Genomic DNA, 20,857 nt, shown 5'->3' on the forward strand with positions numbered 1-20,857 from the left:
TGGTTCTCTCTAAGCAAAAAAAAAATTAAAAAAGGCAAATTTTTGTGGTTTGCACAATGTTCATCCCAAACAAAGTGTTTGTTAAAGGGCTTTTTGGTTGTTTGGTTGTGGCTTCCTAACACCAGCACTGAATGCTGCCTGTGAACGGGCTGAAGTTTCTCATTATTATTCTTACTCTTTCTTTCTTTTTTTTTTTTTTTTAAACAAGGAAAGGAACGTGAATTAATCACAGGGCAGGATGTAAGCGGATTTTTAAAGTAAAAGGCATAGCCACATGGGTCCCTGGAGTTGCCTGAGCCAAAAATAATATTTCAAGGTTTAATCTCGATGCAGTTTTGGGGGGGGCGGGGGGGGAGCTGCGGGGGGGGGCCATTGCACAAAATGCAGCCAAGCCCGCTCCTCTCCGAAGTGATTGAGCTGGCTGTGGCCTTCCTGATTTTCACAGGACCTGAGCGAGTAGAAATAAGCTTTTCCTGCTGCCTCCAACTTTGGGAAGGGCACCGGGCACTTAACGCCCGAACATTTTGCAGACGAGCATCCTGCTGCAATGCAAGAAATGGCCCCGCTGCGGCAGCGACAAAGGAAAGCCCTGAAGCGGACGCTGAGCTGACGTCCCCCAGCTGATGCGGCCGTGGAGGTTACCTCTCGCCCCTCTTTCAGGTTTTAGTTTCTCCCCCGCGCGGGCTGGGGTGAAATGACCTTGGCTCAGGGGCGTTCTCAGTATAAAGCCTGCGCTGCGCTCGCAGCCCACCGAGCAGCCGCTCCCCCTCCTGCAGAAGGCTTTGTGCTCGAGCGGGAGCGGCAGAGCTCTCTTTGAATACCTGTACGTGCAATACACGATCTGGCCTTTTTGTTCTTGAGCTGATCACTCATAAACTTTCACTCTTCTTCTCATTTATCCTCGTTCAGGCTCGCTGAGGTGCTGTCTCTTCCCTCCTCTAGCGGAAGGATGCTGCCACTGAAACCAGCTTTCCAGAAGCGCTCGGTAACCATAGCTGCTGCGGCCACCTTCGAGCTGCACGGACTCGGTGCTTTGGCTGCTTTCGAAAACGCAGCCACGAGCTTTCCAGTGGGAGCAACTGGGCTCCGAGCTCTTCTGAAACCTGGCCCCGGTGAGCACCGCCTTATGGGGAACCCTCCAAGAGGAAACGGGTCCGAAATCTTTGCGTGTCGTCTCTCGTAAGTGTAAAAATGAGACAACTTGGCTGTGCCATTGTTACGTTCTTTCAAACCAACAAGTCTTTGCGGCGCTACCCTCCTCGTCGTCTCGTGACACCTCCTTTCCTATGGAAATGGGCCCATCTGGGGATTCACGTGGTCCCGGGCAGATAATTGTAATGGTCCCCCCGGCCTTTAAAATCTATGAATCACTCCAGTATCGGGGCACTTTATGCACATTAGCGAATTAATCCTTACAGCCTCTCTGCAAGGGAGGGAATTATCGTTGTCATTGCTTGGATGGGAAATGGGTGAGATGGAGCCCAGATCTGCGCAAGAACTGGGGGGTCACATCACTCACAGCCGTAACAGCTAACCTTTGGGCACCCAGCCCTTGGGGGCATCCGTGACCCTGCATTAGTTACCTCTGCAGTTGTGCCGAGTGAACAGGGAATATCTATCCAGCCTGCCACGCGGCTAGAAATCCATCTGAGCCCTGTCACAGCGAGATGTATGGATGGGGCGTAGGCAGCAGGTCTGCCGCAGCCGGGAAGCGCGGGGAGGACGTGCTGCGTCGGACGCTGGGTGGGCTGGGATGCGTGCGGGAGGTCCAGCATCTCCCCGTGGAGTTGGCCTCGCTCTCCGCACGTTGCGTCTCCTGGCTCGCGTGGGTGTCCTGCCCGCTGGGAGGTCCCCAAACGAAGGAAGTAGGTGCCCCTCGCCCGAGGCAGTGCCAGGAGAGCAAGGCAGACCCCAGGACATCCCCCAGCCCCCTCGTCCTGGGCTGATCGCACCGCGATCGCTCGCTGTAGGGCATCACGGCAACCGGACGGACTTTGGAAGTGAAACCTCTTGTGGCTCCTTTTAATGTCGGTGACTTTGAGCTCAGCTTATCCGCGCCGGAGCACTTAGTGCAGTCATTTACCTCTAGCACTGCGGTTGCAAGACACGTGCTGATTTCTTTTGTTTCCCCTGGTATCCAGGTGTTTCAACCATGTCACGGCAGTACCGTGGTGTCCGTGGGCAGAATAACGCACCGCTGTTCTGGAGTTAAGGTTGGAGCAGCATTTCGGCTTCCCCGTATTAATGACAGCTTATTAATTCAGCCGTGTGGTGATCTTGATGGAGACAGGTTTGGCTCGTCACCCCTTTCAGGTCTGGTGAGACTGTACCAGGGCTTGTGCTTTCGGCAAGGTAAAGTCTCCTTTTTACAAGCGTGTGCCCGTGGAACAGTTTGTGCTGTTGCAGCCTACACTTGGTCTATATTAAAACTGAATTTTGGCCGGGCGACTGGCTCGGTGCGCAGCCGGTGTTTATGTTCTCTGAAAATGACTGTCAAGGTTAAAAAATAGCTGTGCAGCTTGTGCGCTGGAGCTGCTGGGAGAGCCAGCGAGCGCCTGGGCTCCTGCACGGACGGAGGGTTGGATGTGGTGGGTTTGGCGCTCGCCTCACCCTCCTTTTGCATCAAATGCAGTTATAGGCTTTACAAAAGCAAGGAAAAACCCTGAGCAACCCCTTCTCTTTCATGTTGCGCTTATTAAACCAATGGAAAAATCTCCTGACTAAAGATCCAGGCTTCAGCCTACTGCATTTATTCTCTGGCTCTTGCTCTAATGGAGATGGCGTGTTGGTCCAGCTGGAAGTATTGTGTCCTATTAAATAAAGATTTTTAAATGAGCACATTTATTCATCAAGCTGTCACAGCCTGTTGAGTAAAGAATGCAGACTAGCCAGCCTTAGCCTGCCTCAAATCTGTTTTCTCCGAAAAGCTGTTACCATCTCTGGGGTAAATAAACCCAGCCTCGTGTTTACCCAAACCCCAAATGCCATCCATGTGCTCCGTCCCCTGCACTGAAGGCAGCCGTAGGGCCATCGTGGGGGGAGAGAAAAGCAGAAATTGGGGCCGCGTGCGGTGTTTAAACTCTTTATTTTACGCAGCCCTTCGCCACTGCAGCGTGAAGGGTCGCCGCCGCTTTCGGGGCCGATTTGCAGCGGCATTATCCCAGCGCCTGTCCCTCGCCCCAAAGAGTTTACAGTCTACATCTTCTTTTTAATTCAGACACCCGCAAAATAGCAGGCTGAAATAACACTGCTGTATGTCAGCTGCTGATGGAAGGAGATTAAATATTAAAGCCAGTGCTGTGGCTTTAACTCATTTGATTCCCCCCCCCCCCCCCCACTCTTCCCCCTTTCTCCCCCCCTGCTTTCTTCTCTGTGTAAAATGACATGATTTAGAACTGAAGTGCCAGACTCAGCCTCTAGGTTTCGGCGTTTGGAAATGTATGTAGAAAGATATATTGTGTCTGTGAGCATTTCTGTGCAGAGAAAGAGAGAGCTCCCAAGCTAGTGAGACCACATAAAGATGTTAAATAGAGCTGTAACGCACACTGAAAGCAGGAAAAGTGCCCTAGGAAAAAAAAAAAAAGGAAAAAAAAAAAAAAAATCCTGCGATGGAGCAAAATGAAAGATTAAAATAAATTCAGAGGTACCGAGGCCGGGCTGAAACGTGCCCCTTGTGGAGCTGGGGCTGGCGGGGAGAGCACGGTGGGGAGAGGAAAGTGTCCCCCATTCCCTACCTCATCGTCTTGCTGCTTTCCTCATTGACCTAAAAATCTCCCATTTCTTTACCCAGTACAAAACGGGGTCGGAGAATTGGGAATTTTCTTCCTTTTCCTTTTTTTCCCTGTCTCTGCATGTTTAGTATTTCGAGACGCCGCTGGAGCAGCGGCCGCCTGCCTGCTAAATATTCATCTGAAACCGGCTGGTCCTCTGCCCTCACAAAAAACCTGATTTATTTTTCTCCGCTTACTGTAACCCACCTATTTTCCTCCGCTAACGGCTCGTCACCACGTCGCACGGGGCGAGCGGGGTTGGCAGCCAAGTACGTTAAAAGCCAGGGTGGTTTTGGGCCAGAAATATGACAAAGTGTCGGTGCCCACCCTTTCTCCTCGGTCCCCCCTTCCACGAGCGCTTTATGGTGTGATGCAAAACCATGCTGCAAATTTTGTCTCCCTTGGAAAACGGCGGTGGTTCGCTCGCTTCTCCTTTGTTTGGTGGCGTTTTGGCGTCGCCGAGATTGGTAACGCTGTTTGGAAATGAGTCACGTTTGGGCTGGAGCAGAGCTGAGGGTTTCGGAAGCTGCGGGGAGGAAAGAAACCCAGAACACGTGTGTCTTTAGCAAAACCGTCGAGAAATGTTGTTTAAGGTTTAGTTACGGACCAGATCGGGGAGCGGCGGCTGGGAAAGCTGGAGTGCGTGCGCCCGGAGTTACGCGGGCAAAAACCTCTTTGGTTTTCTCCCCGCAAGTGTGTTAAGACCCACCAGCTCTAATTTCTTTTAATCTGAGCCCCAGTTACGAGTCACCATCAAAAGCACCTTCTGATACGACGTCTTTGAAGGACGCTTTGCATAATACACTTGTTATTGCGCTGAAGGGGAAGATCGATGGGACGTGTGCGGGTGCGCCCGTTGTCTCGGCAGTGCTGTCCCTTGCCTCTGCTAACGTCCCCCCTGCCGCACGGCTCCCGGGAAGGCGCCGCCGCGGCTTCCAGCCTGGAAAACGCAGCTTTGCTCGATAAAAAAAATTGAGTCGTAAATAAGTATCGGAAAGAGCAAGCGAACCCGGGGTGTCACGCTTGAGCTAATTCATAGAAACAGGTGGCTTTGGGTTGGTTTGTTTGGTTGGTTGATTTAAAGAGAGAGAAAAAAGGAAGGGGAAAAGGGCAGAAATCCTTTGCTGCAGCAGCAGCTCTTTCTAGAAACAAGAAGCCCGATGCTGTGCGGCTCCTGGATGCATAAAAATCCTGCGGTACGGCCCGTGCAATGCCCTCAGCCTCCCGGTTTGTCGCAGTCTATTAGGAGAGGCGCAATCCATCCTCGGGTCTTTATGATTATTTGCTTTAACCCCGTCCCTGCCTCTCCCTCCCCCCACCCCCCTTTCCTCAGTCTCGATGCTTGGGGCTGGTGCAGCCGTTCAAAGCAGCCCCGCAGCGGGCGATGCTGCCTTTTTGTCTGGGTGTCAACGATGGCCCCCGTGCACCCAGCCCTGCCTTGCGGGGTGGACGCGAGCCCCCCCACCCAGCACATCCCTAAAGCCATCGTGGGTGAGGTTTTATCCTGCAATTCTCCCGCAGGTGGAATTTCAGACAGCGTCTTTACGGCACATGAAATGTGTGTGTCCCCCCCCCACCCCGGGTTCGACGGCAGCCGTGCTTCGGGCTCCTACGTGCCATCGCAAAGAGCCACGGGCAGGGACGTCGGGCAGCCGCCTCCATCCTGCTCCATAAAGCCACGGCCTGAATTGCCGGGCGGGTGCCAGCTCTGTCGCACACCGTCCAAAAAAAGTTGCCTGACCCTTAATAGCGCATAATTCATCCCCTCCATTAGCCAGCAATAAAGCGGCGCATCTCGCCGAGCGGGGCGGATTTGCATTTCCTAGATCGGTTGCAGCCACCGCGTGGCCCCGCCGCTTAAAAAAAAAAAAAAAAAAAAAGATTATTAAAAATATTTGTCCCCAGTTCCCCAGAAGCCCCATGTAATGGCTTTTTCATTTTGAGCAATGTGTTCACACACCGCTTCTCAAACAATCTGTCCCGCTCTGGTTTTACTTAACGCTCGGCAGCGATTGTGTTACAGTTGCTCTCCGGGCGGCTCTCCCCCACCCTGCTGCAGGATGTACCCGTAAAACACGAAATGCATTTATTCACGATTTTCTAAATTGTTTCATTTCAGAGGTTTACAAACGAGGACCACCTGGCGGTTCATAAACATAAGCATGAGATGACATTGAAATTCGGCCCTGCTCGAACTGACTCAGTCATCATAGCAGGTATGTGGCGTTCAATCCAGGCCAGCTCTGAAAACGGTGCACATTAATATAGCATGACTGCAAGATTAATACCAGGGACCAGATGCACTGAAAAACGTCTCTACCTCCCATAAAAAGCTCTTGTGATCTGCATTTAATCAGGAGGAAAGGAAAGCCAGAGGCTTCCAAGTTTCTATTTTTTTTTTTTCCTTTTTTATGGTAGTATCAGGTTTTGTGGGGGTTGGGGGTTTTTGGGGTGGGTTTTTTTTTTTTTAGCTCTCGCCCTTTTTATTAAGACTGGAAGATTTATGGACAAAAGGTCTTTCACGTTTCTGCATGTGCTTTGAGGACGATGAACAAAATCTGACAAACCCAGCTTCCTCTCCTCAGCCCAGGTGTCAATTTTCTTGAGCTTTTAGGCTAGCAGTTAATAAATTAAAATGCCATCGAGTGCACTGGCTACTGCCGAGAGTGCATTTACAGAGCCCAAATGAGGCGCTCTGGCAGCGCACGGTCAATGCAACCTTTATAAGATTGGGAAAAAAAAACCCCATGTATATTGTTGTCTGGCAGCAGATCACTGCCGGTTACAGATACTCTCCTGCCTTGTCAGTCCCCTTTCGTTTGGGCTTCTTAAAAGGGCGTGAGGTTTGTGTTACCGCTGGATGAAAAGGCTGTTGGCTGAGAACAAGAAACGAGGAGGAAATGCTTTCTTGAAGCCTCGAGAGTTCATAAGGGGAAACGAAGCGTCTGCTGCAAGAGCCTGGCACCCTTTTCCCAGGTTCATCTCCAGCCCAAATTCGGTGTTGAAGTAGGAAATAGCAATTCAGTTGGTTTCTTAAAGCCTCCAAGTTAATTGTAGCTGTGGGTAGGATTGTAAGAGAGCTCGCGCAGCCTTTGCTGGAAGGGCAAAAAGCTTCTCCCGGGGGAGGGCTCACAGAGACGAAACAGGCTCCCAGAGGGAGAATTAATTTCAAATGGGATCAGGCTAATGGGAGTCGATGGCAAAGAATTTGGGGCAGGGGCTGAAAGAAACCTCAGATTCCTAAAGGTCGTTTTTCCTTCAGTTCGCCCCCTTTGTAAACAGGGTGCACAGCGGGAGGGTTAGCTTTTGCTTGATAAACCCAGGGTGTAAATTGGCCAGGCGGTGATGAGGGGGCAGAAATGGGGTACAGTCCTATCTCCAGCTGAAGTCCCACCTGCTCTAACAGGGATGCAGCATTAAAAGTCCTCATCTTTGCTGCTCCCAGAGGTGTATGTTCCTCCTGTGCACAAACTCTCGCGGGTAAAACCGTGGGTGGGGATGACACACTTCAGTTTTAGCACAAGGAACAGCAGCGAGGGCAGGTCTAGCCCCCTCTCCCAGCTCCTCCGGGCTGATGCTCAGCGGGTTGCTCCAGGGTAAGCCACAAAGCAAAAAAAAACCCCAAACTTACTTAGCTGTGGTCAGTGCAGAACCAGCCTATTTAACACTAGCTTTCCCTGGCTGAGATCTTGATGGCAGATAGAGCTGCCGGGAGGTTTGCGAGGGCTATAAAGCATGCTGGCTTTGAGCGGTGAGATTAGGGCATGATTGCCCTACATTCCTCATGTCCTTTTTGGTTTTGTTTTTTTTTTTTAAGCCACCATTTTGTCTCTGGGTTTTCTTGTTCTCTCCCTCCCTCTTGCTTTGTGCCGAGTCCAGGGCAGCAGCCCGTGTGTTAATGAGCAGGAGGATTCAGCATACATCTCTTGCCGTAACTCCGTGGTTAAGCTAAAGAGAGTCGTAAAGAATTGTTCTCTCTCTGCCGGTTATAGCTGGCAGCAGAGAGGCTTATTTAAATGGGAACACGCACTTCTGGGGTGATGCTGTGGGCGGAAGAGCTGCTGCAATTCCTGGAGGTACAAATTGGAGAAGGGTAGGACGAGAGAGGTTATACAGCTTTGCTTTGTGGCATTGTGAAAACTTCTGCTGGGAGATTTGGGCCCCGGGCTGGCGTGCGCGGCTCGGGAGGACATTGCTAAATGGGGAATGGTCCGAAAAGAGCCCTGAGAGCTGTTAAAGCACTGGAAAAACAGCCTCCTGCCGAGATCTTTAGTTGACGAAGTTTCTTGGTTTAATGAAGAGAGATTTGGGGGGAACCGAAGTGTGCTCGGAGGAGGCCTTTGCTTTATTAACAAAACCAATAGGTAGGGTTTGAAGTCAGACTGGAAATAAAGTGCAGTTCTGCGACAGCAGGGCGAAGTAATGGCCGGAGTCGCTTCCCGAAGGCTGCGGGAGACTCTCCACCACTGGCCAGTTTGAAATCAAATGGGATGTTTTCCGTAGACACTTCAGCTCGAGCACAGCTACTGCGCTCAAACGGGGAGCATCCGTGCCAAACAGCCGATGTTTTATGCAGGAGGTCAGGCTAAACTATCCCAGGGATCCCCTTTGTGCTTAAAAATCTATGTAGTTTTCTGCCAGATGGATTCTTTCGGTGTAATGTGCTCGTGCCGGGCTCCCACTAGTACCTGGACTCCTGACCTAACGTCACGCAGAAAAACGAGGCTCGCTGGGAGCGGGGAGATTTCTTTCTGCTTTATAGCCTGGGTGATGGCCAGAGAGATCATGACTCAACGTGTTAATATGGTGGAAAACTGGCCCCAGAGGGATTGCTTTGGACAGTGGTGGTAATTATTAGCACTCCCACGTAGCCGTCTGTCCTAGGATGCGCGTTAATGTACGGAGCCGGCACAGGGAGGGAAGCGACTCTGCCCAGCTCTATTCCACATCAGCGGTGGAACTGCTCCGATCAGCCGTTTCCCCTCTTATCACTCCCTATTTTTAAGATCTGCTGTTTCAGGGAGATCAAACCCCACTAATTTCCTTCCTTGCAGCAGCAATTCAGATGAGGTACAAGCAAAACCCTGGGGTGGGAGGGACAGGACACGACCCAAAGGCAGGAATTTCACAGAAATCACCGCACGCCTCTCGCCGCAATGATTTTTTTTTTTTTTTTTAAAAAACAGCATTTTCCAGAGAAACAAAACCAACAAGAAATTATTTTCCCCTTTCTGAATTGTCACTTGCTTTGCAAACGCGACACACACCTTAGCAGAAAAGCATCCAGCCTTTCACAAAACAGAGGCCACATTTGCTAGGGGTCCCCGGAGAGGACTAAGGTGGTTAAAATGCATTCTCTAGCCTCTCTTTAACCGCTGCTTGGTGTTGCAACCCAAACAGATCAGACTCCGACCCCAACTAGGTTCTTGAAGAACTGCGAAGAAGTGGGACTCTTCAATGAACTGGCCAGCTCCTTTGAGCACGAGTTCAAGAAAGCCACGGAGGATGACGAGAAAAAGGCAAGAGGCAAAGGCCACCGTTGCCGTAAATTGAGCCGGGTGCATATTGTGGGGGCTGGAGAGGGGACGGTGCTGTTCTGATGAAAGGCATATGTTGTAGGGTAACTAAGTGTGGTCTCGGATTTAATATGTTGGCTTACATGGGACTTTATTTTTGTAACTCGGGTGACTTTGGCTGGCTATCCTGCAATCCGAGGCTTGGTGAGAGCGGATTTTAATGGTTTATTATTCCTTTGGCTTTTCACTTCAAAAAAGAAAAAAAAAAAAAAGCAGTACCCGACATACCTTGCACCTTGGGAAGGAGATGCAGGAAAAGAGCAGGACTGTTAAGTGCTCGGGATCTGAGCAAAAATTCACTCGGAGCCTCCTTGGGGATCAAGATCCTTAACGATGATGCCTTTAAGGTGCAATCGGCGGGGAAGGGACCGAGCTCAGCCCTGTGTCTTTAGCGTTTGAGCGGTGTCACAGTACATGCAAACAGAGAGAGGGGCTCCATGGAGGACTGAGGCTTTTTCTAACAAAGAGCTCCCTCATACGCAAGCGGTATCGATTCAGGCTGCCCCTGCCAACCTCAGGAGTGCAAGGGTCTGAAGGACAACGGGATCTCATCAGATAGCAGCTAATTAAGGACATTTCTCCCCCCCCCCCCTTTTCCAGGATCTGAGGAGCAGCAGATGTGTATTGGGCTCTTAGACTGGCACATACATTTACTAAATTGATATATGTATGTACATACGCTCACAGTCAGCGGCGCTGCTCGGAAATAAACTGCAGGAGCACAGCCGCGTAAATCTTCACCGAGATGGGGAACGGAGGAATTCAGAATTAAAACTGAAAACTGTCTTTCACCCGCTTTTCTAATAACAGGGCTCTTTAAAGCATAAATTGATCTCTCTCATTGGTATGCTGCAGGGCCTTGTCGGGGCTGCGTGGCATTTTATGCTCTGAATTCCCTGCCTTTTGTTCTCTGCAGCCCAGACACCAAGCGCTGGGAGAAGGTAGCTTTTCGTTTGTGGTTTCACATATAAATGGTTCAGCAGCCCACAGTCTAGCCGGTTGTTTTATATATGTGAGACCACCCATCTCCTGGGCTGCGCTACCTAATAGCTGCAGCTAAGATTCTTTAGGCTGTTAGATGTTTTCGTTTTTTGCTTTAGGATGACTGCAGTCTAAATATTTCTGCCGGCAGCCAGGCGAACGGGGCGGCGTGAAGCTTGGGGTGGTTTCAGGCGTGAGGGAAACCATTATCCCTCCTAGAAAATCGCTGCACAGGCAGAGAGGGTCCCTGGGCCCAGATGGCTTGTCACTCACCGAACCTGGCCGGAGCTGCCTGCTGCATTTCTGAGATGCTTTCGGCATTTGGCCGCGCTGAGCCCAGTTGCTGCTGTTGTGTTTTGTCCTCCAGTTCCAAGGGTGGTCTCCACACCAGCATGTTAATTAAAAACATAGGCACAGCAGGAGCTTCCCTGGAGGCACTTTAAGTGGTTTGAAACTTTCCTGCATGTTAATCCCTTCTCCTTTGTGATTCCCAGTGCAACATCTCTGCTTAAGAGGGCAGGTAAATGGTTACTGCACATACCGCAAGCAAAGCTCCTGTGTAAATCAGTGCAGAGCGGAGGCGCTGGAGCCGCACCCCACTCGAGAGCAGCGAGAGCATCTGTAGGTGCCCGGATTTACCCTCTTGCCGCAATTTCCCCTACCTTGAGAGGACTTAAAATGCAGCAAAGGAGGAGGTTTAGGTTAGATGCTAGGACAAACTGTCAGCAGTCGGGCGAGTGAAGGAAAGCGCTGGGATTGATTGTGGAGGGAGGGAGAGCAGGTTGGACAATCAGGACTGATTTAGGGAGAGTTTCTGCTGCCCGGGACGGAGGGAGGGACCGGGTGATTTGCGAGGTCTGTTGGAGCCCAATTGAATGCAGCATCCCGCAGTCGGAGTCTCGCTCCGTTGCGTGCTCCTCCGGTGCTCCCGTACGCCATCTTCTCCCAGGTCTTCTCTTCCTCCAGGTCTGGGGAGGGGAGAGGTGGCCGCTCAGTTTAGTCCCCCTCCCTTGTTGTCACCCTGCCCTTTTCCCGTCCCCAGCAAGTCATTAACTGGTTAAAATGGGGCACGTGGCACTGCTGGAACCCAGGGTGGTGGCAAGTTGCCAGGTTCAGGCATATGGTTGGGTTTTATTTTAATGGGGCGCTCATAGATATTTAATAACTTGCATGGCTCTTTGTTTGCTTTTGATAATCGGGTAATAAAATAATTCAGGCTGATTTATACAATGCTTTACAGCTCTTCTGTGAATGAAAGTGCCTTCTGTAACTCGCAGGCATTTGGCTTTGTTACCTGTTCTCCTTAGCAGAGACCTTTTATAAAAAAAAACAAAACACCTAACCCACGGAAAGAATTGTGTGTGTGTTACTGAGAAACCACAAAATGGTGCCATCTGGGGCAGAGACCGTCTTTCCTAGGCCTCCGTCTCTGTTTGGACGGGGCCGGCGCGGCACGGCACCGCTCTCCGCCTCGGGCTCCCAGATGCTACTTCAGTACAAATAAATAATAATAATTTGGCAAGAGCTCAGAGCTGTAGCTCTTCCTCTGGGAGCAGCCGAATGTTTCGCAAACAATATGAGCTAATTGTCCTTTCAATCCGTGGCTGGTTTTCCTGTAGAGTGCCGGAGCCCTGGACATGTCTCTGCCCTCCACCCCGGACATCAAGATAAAGGAGGAGGAGCCAGTGGAGGTGGACTCTTCCCCGCCGGACAGCCCTGCGTCTAACCCACAGTCGCCACAGAACAAGGAGAAGGTAGGTCTCCCCGACCGTGCCCTGTGGAGGTGTTGGTCTCTCCTTCTCTGGATGAGAACAAGGTTTTTCTCCACGTGGGTGCCAAGGCCTGATTTGGGCTTGTGAGGTTCCCCTCATTTTAGAAAGAAAGAGAAAAGCTTGTTCGCTGAAATACACATTTGCTGCCCTTAAGTCTCCACATGGATTTGGCTAATGCAGAAAGCCTTGCCGTTCACCTTGGGAATGCTTTTCTGGCAGGGCAAGAGTGCCAAACAAGTAATGCATCTTCTCCGAGACCGGCTCCCTGTGTCCTGGGGGGACTGGCTGGTGATCCAGAGCAGATTAGTGCAGGTGACACGGTCTCCGTCTGAATAACTTCCCACTGTAGAGACGCTAGCTGGGGCTGGAGCGGTAATTTGGAGAGGGGGATTATTGCCCAGTGGCTGCTGCAGGCAGCAGGAGTCTGAATTTCTGTGCCCCGTTCCCTGCACTGACATCAAATCAGTGTGGCTTTGGGAAAGTCGCTCCCCTCCGTGCCTCAGTTTCTGTGGCGAAGGTGCCTTAATTTTCACTAAATTGCTTTTAAGATGTCAGAAGGAAGAGACAGCCAGGTGCTTGTGAAACTATTAAGTAACAGCGTGTCTCCTTTTGTCTGTCGATCCTCTTCAGGAGATCACTTCCAAGCCTGTAATCATTTCTACGCCTACTCCAACCATCGTGCGTCCAGGCTCGCTGCCACTACACTTGGGTTACGACCCGCTCCACCCTACGCTGCCTTCCCCAACCTCTGTCATTACCCAGGCTCCCCCTTCCAACAGACAGCTTGGGTAAGTACGGAGGAGGGACATGTGCGCTGAGGTTTTTCTCCCGTACCGTCAGGCTTCCTGGGCAGTAATTAGGTACCTAAATAAGTTCCTTGATTGTCAGAACAACTGAGGTGCCGCGATTCTGGCTGCGGCTGCTTGGGCATAAGGGCCTCGTTGCAGCACTGTCTACAAAAGCAGAATGGGGTGTAAGTGCAGAAAGCAGGAACTAATTGTCATAGTGTAACGAAACGAGGCAAAACTCACCGCAGGGAGAAATTAAACCCAATCCCCAAACATGTTGACGTGACACTCGCTGTCTACGATGGGAGCGTGGCCTGACTGGGGACTCCCAAGTTGCTTTTGCAGCCTGGTGCGGTGGAGAGAGCTCAGCTAAACGGATGGTAGGAAATTGTCTGGATCTTTAATGGCTTTGGGATTTTCGCAGACAGCTGTTGCCTCTGAAGTGTAACCTCTTCTGCAACCTGCTGGCCTCCTTCATGGTCAGCTTCTGCCTCGGGAGCTGTTTGTTTCAGCAGATCTAATGACCTGCTCCTTTTTGCCCCTTTAACAATCTGGATTGGAGGCTCCAGAGCACTCGCTGCGGCGGTTATGAGCCTGCCACACTGTTAGGTAGCTCTGGCCCTGCACATAAAAGGAAGGAGCCTGAAGGATGCAGGAAACACATTACAATGAGCCCTCAGGAGACGTATATTTAGCCCCACTTTCATTCTTTGGTGTCAGGATGCTTCTTTTTTGCTGTGGTCCTGGCCTCTTTCTAATTACCGTTGTTTGAGGCTGGCTCCTTACATTAACCAGGCCATTCTTTTCAGCTGTCAGTTCATATTTTTGTGTGTGTTTTTGCTTTGACCCTCTGGCACCATCAATCCAGACTTCCTGACGGAAAGTTTTAAACCCTGTCTTGAGGCATTAAGGGGTTAAGTGATTGTCCTGGGGTTTTGAAAGGGCATTATATTCCTTCTGTAACCCCGCACAGGCAGAGACTCGTGGGGCTGTTTGGAACCGAGTCCCCTCGTGCTTGGAGGCATGAAAAAATCAGAACTGGAGTAAGCTAGACTTTAATACGATTTTATGTGCCCTTTGCAGCCCACGGCGGTAGATCCCTCCTAGGGCATGAGAGTTGAACGCGCTCTACGGAGAGGTTGGGCTGCGGTTTTAATGAGGGTCCCTGTGTTAGGGCCACTGCAGATGTGGTGGGGTTGTCAGCGTGACAGAGATGGAGGGGAGGCTGTGACCTCCTTGTAACTCAGCTTGTTAGGCTGAGATTTTCAAAGCAGCCTGGAGGATTTGGGATGCCCAATAGAAATGAATGAGAGTCGAGCGTTCGCGTTCCCAAGGCAGCCTTAAAAATTCCAGCCTGAGTTATTGGCACGATGAACTCCCCCCTCTGACCCGCGTCCCCTGCTTCTCCCCACCCTGCCGTTACTCCATGCTAGCACAGCTTCCTCCAAGGATCCCAGGCAGCCCAGCCTCATCCATCCCCTTCCCTGGGCTCTGCAGAGGAGGCAGCAGCAAATTTTTTTTTCTCCCTCCCCCAAAGTCAGTCTCCCAGCAGCTCTGCTCTTCTCTTCCCGGCTCGTCTCTGCCTCCATTCGGCTCCCTGCTGCGCTGTCACGAGCTGAGGAGGAGCAGGAGATCAGCCTTTGCTGGCAGGGACGGTTTCCTTCCTCTCCCCATCAGCTGAAGCAGATCAGCTCCGGCTTTTCCTCCGCTGTCCTAGAAAGGCTGAGTCCGGAGGGTCAGAGCCAGAGCACGGTGAGGTTTGTGACACTCCGAAATGGAGGCAGGGGTTTGCGTGCCTGTTTGTCACCACATGCAGAAACGCCGCCTTTCGCTGCAAAGTGATCTGCAATGGAAAAAGTTCTTGGTATTTTTAATTTGTCACAATTAGGCTCCGGCGCTATCGCCTCCTCCCCCAGCCTGCAGTGAGCGGGGCCGTTCTCATCTCCCAGAGCCATTGTCTGGGCAGACACAAGCCAGCCCTGGATCGACTCCATATTTAGGAGGTTTTCTCTGGAGTCAGAGGCAGAAGCGCTTGTTAATGGAAAGCTAAACCCTTGCAAACCCTCTTGTGGGAGCTCAGCAGACGTGGCTCACAGGCCAAGAAGTTACTGGTAGGCGGGAGCAGCTGCCCAGATCCCCCATCTGCCCGGCGCCAGGCTCAGCCCGGGAAGGCACTTTTAATCTCCCCGAGGAGGAGTTGCAGCAGCCCCTGGATGTGCTTTTCTGTCTATTCAGGTGGGCATCGTGTCTCGGGGCTTTGGCAGCCATGGTGTTTTGGCCAGCCGGTGTATGCCCGGGAGTTAACCAGGACACATCGTAACGCTGGCCATCAGCGTCGCTGCCAGCCCCGAGCGAGGAGCCGGCAGCCTGGGTCGCCTCGGCATGACGTTGGCACGTGCTGGCTGCCGTGCAGTGAGTGTGCGGGAGGCTGAGTTACCTTAACACGTGCTCAGCTAGGCTTTGCACCCGCCCGTTCGGAACGTGCCATTCAGAAATGGGAAAATGAGCCCAAATCCGCTAACCAGAATTAATTCGTGCTTCTGCCCTTGAGCTCATGGGGCTGCCGGGACAGCATAAACTTGAAATAATCCATGAGAACTTGAATTGTTGTTTCTCCAGGTCTCCCACAGGTTCCCTTCCACTTGTCGTGCAGCTTGCGAACGGACAGACCATGCCCGTCCTCCCAGGCCCTCCAGTACAGATGCCTTCTGTTATATCGGTGAGAGAAACTTCCAACACAGCTCTGCGTGGCAGAGGAGAGAACAGTGTTTTCCCCTTGCCAAATATATGCAGACACTTCAATTTTGTAAAAATTAAAATATATCTCCCCCTCCGTGCACGATACGACTGGAAGAGGAGGAGGAGGAGGGGGCCCAGCTCTGGCAAAGTAGTAATAACATGTCGATCACACTAGAGGGCAATAAGTCTGGAAAAAAACAAAGCCTTGCCTGGACAGATGGCTCATGCCATTGATCCAGGGCTGGGAACCGTAGGATCCCTGATTAGCTGCTTCCATTTGGAACAGCGTGCCTCAATTGAAACCATTCGAGCTTGCAGAGAACATGTTGGTCTTTGCAGGCCAGGAAAGCCACCCTAACCTCGCCAGTGTGCTGAAGAGCTGTTTGAATATCAGCCTTGCGGGTTGTGCTTTTTGCATACAGAGAATTTGCCGTGGTGCAGAACTCACGAGCAGATTTGCCTGGTGGGTGGCTTGTACGTCTTCTGAGCGCTTCAGCTCCCGACCAAGCAGCCCGTGTGAATCCTGTCTGTCCTGCTGGGCATGTCTTTTGGGTTTTGAGTTGAGTAATGGCCAAAACCTTCTGCCTCAGGTAACAGGAATGTTGACGTCAAAGTAGGCAGACTGCAGGCAGCTCGGCGTAGCTTGTGGGCACGGAAACATCTTTGCACCTCCCTGATCGTTTGAAACATGACTTGCGTTTGTAGTGCTTTGCAACAGCGTACCTGAGCGGCTCATGAAAGCAAGCGCAAATTCTGTTTTTTCCCCTCTTTGGTGAGGGAGAAAGCTCTCTGTTTAGGAGGGGATGCTGCGACTTACCCTTGGTGTTGCGGCAGCTTTGCCATAGAGCCAGGCAGAGAACCAGAGGGGATCTCATACCCTCCCTCTCCATCTGCTCTCCTGTACTGGCGGGGAAAAGCCCTCTGGGAGGGAAGGGAAGGAGAGAGGCTTTAAGGGCTGCCCTCCTCCCTGTCCTCAGCGCTAGGCCGGTATGGCTGGGTGATTCCGAAACAGCCACTGTGGCCACCAAAGGAGTGGCTGCTGGCCTTCAGTGACAGCAGGCATAATTGATGGCAGTAGTTAAACACTGAATGTTTGTCAAGATTTATAAATGTGCTTGGTCGGGGAATTATTACAGAGCCGCTTCGCGCTTGCAAAAGCACCTCAGCTTCCAAAACCCATGCGTTGCTTCCTCCCCGATAGCTGGCTCGGCCGATGTCCATGGTGCCGAACATTCCCGGTATTCCTGGGCCGCCCATCAACAGCAGCGGATCCATTTCACCATCAGGACTTCCAGTGCACTCTGAAGCCAAAATGGTAAGTGTCCAAATACATGCTGGGGAGGGTGTCACGTCTGCGATCTTGTCCCTAAGTCTTCGCTAGCTCCTCCAGAAGAGACTCCGTCTGGAGGCTTTTTCCCTGCAGCCTTCGCAAAGAGCCGCTGCTTCTCCGAAATCCTGCGCTGCGCCTCCCCACACCGAGAGCAGGTGTTGCAAATGCCACCAGGAATATTAGACTAATCAGCGCTGCGGCTCTGGCAGGCAGAGCAGGCACGCTATTGTCAAGACAAACCTCAGCCCCATCCTAAACGCGGCTGTTTTGTAAAGCTGGTGCTTCTAGTTCCAAGATAACAGATGGGCTGGAGGTGGGCTTGAGGAAGGCAGAGCCAAGAGAAGAGATGTTGTGCTGTAAATCCAAGGATCCTGGTAATGGTTTTCGTGTTGTCCTCTTTAACTAAAAGTTTATGAAAGAATTTTCTTCTCCTGGCTCTTCATGGCTCAAACTAGGTGCACGCAGAGAGGGGGAAGCAAACCTAAGTTTGCGAGCAAAGAGCAGTGAAACCCCCTGGTTTTTTGGCTGAGACGGGGTGGAGACGTTTGCAAACCCACCTCTTATAGCGGCGCTGCTCACCGTTGCCGGTGCGCTGTCACTGCTCCCATTGCACCCTGTTCAGATGTCTGCAGGATGCATGGGCAGATCAGAGCTATGAGTGAGGCGAGAGATCTTAAACTCTGAGGCATGAAACAGCCATCCTGCCCCGCTGGCCTGTGTCTGGCTGCCCAGAGAAAGAATTTGCAAGACGTGGTCTTGATCACGCGCAAGTCCTTCTCCATCCCAGAAGGACCCCTCTGTGGGTGCTCAAGGACAGTTGGGCTCCGCAGCCTGTTCAGTCCGTGGTCTTTCTGCAGAGCCTGCCAGCTGGGGAACGGATCAGTGCCAGTTGCAGTAGCAATTTTGGGATGCGGACACCTGTCTGCTTGGGCCTAAGTTGGAAGCCGCTGTCTGTCTTTGGGTAGGCCAGATGGTGATGGCTTTCGGTTGGATTTGGATCAGCCGCAGTCCCTGAAGAGCCTGTTCCCCCGGGGCCTGGCTCCTTGGATGATAGAGGAGCTGGTTAAAGCCTTAACAGCATGGAGAACAGGTCCACTGACGTCCTTTTTTCTCCTTTAACAGAGGCTGAAGGCCAGCTTGACGGCATCTTCCTCACTGAATGGCAGCAACCTGGTGGTGGGCTCAGCCAGCACGATGGTGACCGCACGTCCAGAGCAGAGTCAGATACTTGTCCAGCACCCTGACGCCCCTTCCCCAGCTCAGCCACAGGTCTGCTACTGCTTAGCCCGCGAGACTGGGCTGGAGATGCTGCGGGTTTCTGGGCCTCGGGGAAAGAGGAGGAAAATCTTGCAGCTTCCTGGTTTGCAGAATGAGTTAAAAACCTTGTTTTTTCAGTGCCGCTTCAGCACTAATGCTCTCAAACGCCACCAGGCAGAAAGCTTCAGCAACATGTTAATTTGCTTGACAAGGTCTGGAGTTTCGAAAGAATAGTTCGCTCTCTTCTCCCTGCTCAATTACTGGGGTTAAATGCTCCCCTCTTAGGCAATCAACTCCACTGGCTCCTGCCAGCTAACCAAATGCCAGCCTTCCATCAGGATCACCACCTGCTCCGTCAGTTAGATAGGCTTCCAAAAGTTTAATATCCATATGCTGCCTGACAGCGAGTACCGAAGTGTAACTGCACTCCCCGATTGTGGCAGTGTAATTACAGAGCCCTCGCAGAAGCGCCGGCAAGGCTGTGTCTGCAGGACTGTTTGCCCTCGCTGACTTTTCCATTGTCCTCCTGAAATAAAACCGGGAAATATGCGGTTTTACAAAATCTTTTTGTACCAGTTGCCTCTGAGAGCTTGTTTAGCTGAAGACATTCAGGGAAAATTTAACCCAAATTAATTTTTAAAGCAAATCACCCACTCAAAAACTGTAATTTATGTTCCGCGAGTGAGTTACTGAACCCAAATGGAGTTACTGAACCCAAATGGAGTTACTGGACCCAAATGGAGACGGCGCTTTGACCGTGCGTGGTTACGTGCGTCAGAGCGGGATCGAGCGCTCCCAGCCCTGCAGCTGGAAATTACCCTCCGTCAGCTGATACGTGGTTGCTGGCCGTGTGGGAATCTCCTAAGTCATTGCAGCGTGAAGTGCTTTTTAAAGTCTCTTAAGTGAAATTAAAAGGAAGGCTGTTTTCTCTGCCTTGCCCGTGGTCACTTACCACGTTAGCTCCTCATCATGGAGGGGAGGAAAACTTCTGCTGTCGGTTACATGCCATTAGCTGACTGTAGGAGTTTGGAATTTAACTAATTTCCCTGACATTCACACGTTCACCGGGTTCAGGATCTCAGAGAGTTCATGTGGATTCGCACCTTCATTTTGCAGGGCGCTTCAGACTCAGCTGAGGAAGGGCTGCCAGAAACGCCTGTGAAAGGGGCTTTATCCCCAGCTCCCCCATCGCAGCCAGGGCTGCCCTTGGTCCCCCCCCGCAGCGTTGTACAGTTCTAGCTGCTCTGCAAAAGCAAATCCCTTTTTGCTCCAGCTGCAAGAGCTGGCATCTCCTCTGCCAAACTTTGGTTACGCCGGTGTGCGTCTGCCTGCCTGCACCAGAGCTTCTTTTCAGTATCTCTCTTTCACGTGCCCCATCTCCAGGTTTCCCCTGCCCAGCCCACCCCCAGCACCGGCGGGCGACGGAGACGCACGGTTGACGAAGACCCGGACGAGCGCCGGCAGCGGTTCCTGGAGCGGAACCGGGCTGCCGCGTCCCGCTGCCGTCAGAAACGCAAGCTCTGGGTGTCTTCCTTGGAGAAGAAAGCCGAGGAGCTCACGACCCAGAACATCCAGCTGAGCGTGAGTATGTAACCGTGGAGGCCGAGCACAGCCCTTTGACAGCGTTAGGACCGTCGCTCTGGAGGGAACATCTTCCCCGTGCTGCAGAGACAACGTGCATTTGGATGCTGCTTTCTGGAGCAGGATTGCTGCCTCTGTGCCTAGATTTCACTCCCCGCTTTCCATAGTGATCCTCTGCCTCGAGCAGGCCACGGGGGAAGAGCGCTTCAGTGCTCTTGTTTCTCTCCCTGTCCCCCTCGAAAGGGCTCTGCCTCTGCCCCTCAAGGCAGCAGCTCAAGGAGCAACGCCAGCCTCAAGAGCAGAGCGCAGAGGCCCCGGGAAGCAGCTGTATTTGCAGAGTGGAAACCTCCCCTACGGGAGGGAGAGCTCTCTGCTGGCACGGGGTCAGCAGAAGCAGTCCCGGTTCCCTTCCCTGCCTGGCGGACCTGGTGCCGGGGTGAGCAGGGAGGCTCTGCAGCTGCGGCCCGCAGTCATACTGATTTTTCTGGAGAACTGGGTTTCCCTGGCTCTCTGGCAGCACCCGCCGTGTGCCTAACAGAAGTGCAACGCATCTAGAAATACAGACTTCGCTTCCATTGCCATTAGCCCCCTTGTTAATGCTCTCAGCATTGGCTGAGGATTGAAGGGTCTGCAAAGACAGAACTCGTGTCCGTTCTGGGCTTTTTCTTTCGCCGGTGGCTCATGCGGTGGGATTTTTTCAATAGCGCTGATCATGGTATTTTTATTCTCTTCCCAAGATAATTATAGAAACTGTTTCCTCCGGCAATTTTGAAATACAATTGACTGGGTTTCAGCTGTTTCTCCAAACGTTTCAATAGAGGAATAATATGCTGCACAAAGTTTTCAGGGGAGTAGACCTGGTTTACAGAAGAAGCTCACAGAGGTGCTGAGAGCTTGGAGGAGCTCTGACGTTCCCCACGGCCTGGCCTGGGCTGAGCTGGTTGTACACTCAGCTTCTCGCTCTGTTTAGTTTTCCTTCGGAGCCATCAGCAAGCCGGAGTGTCTGACTCAAGTAGTTGGCATTAGCAGGAGGGCTCAGGCAAATGTATGTCCAGGATTAGGT

At 51.9% G+C, this 20,857-nt stretch overlaps 1 protein-coding gene across 2 annotated transcripts in view; it reads left to right on the forward strand.

Moving 5' to 3' along the window:
- The window catches only part of LOC143171396 (cyclic AMP-dependent transcription factor ATF-7), a 67,129-nt gene that overhangs the window by 40,825 nt on the left and 5,447 nt on the right, over positions 1-20,857 (forward strand). For both annotated transcript variants that reach the window (XM_076360337.1, XM_076360338.1), the window contains exons 3-10: positions 5,890-5,986; positions 9,171-9,289; positions 11,947-12,081; positions 12,730-12,887; positions 15,507-15,606; positions 16,828-16,941; positions 18,079-18,225; positions 19,597-19,794. In XM_076360337.1, the coding sequence (XP_076216452.1) occupies positions 5,890-5,986; positions 9,171-9,289; positions 11,947-12,081; positions 12,730-12,887; positions 15,507-15,606; positions 16,828-16,941; positions 18,079-18,225; positions 19,597-19,794 (1,068 nt within the window). The remainder of the gene's footprint in view (positions 1-5,889; positions 5,987-9,170; positions 9,290-11,946; positions 12,082-12,729; positions 12,888-15,506; positions 15,607-16,827; positions 16,942-18,078; positions 18,226-19,596; positions 19,795-20,857) is intronic.

Source organism: Aptenodytes patagonicus, chromosome 27 (genome assembly GCF_965638725.1).
Source record: "Aptenodytes patagonicus chromosome 27, bAptPat1.pri.cur, whole genome shotgun sequence".
Lineage (NCBI taxonomy): Eukaryota > Metazoa > Chordata > Aves > Sphenisciformes > Spheniscidae > Aptenodytes > Aptenodytes patagonicus.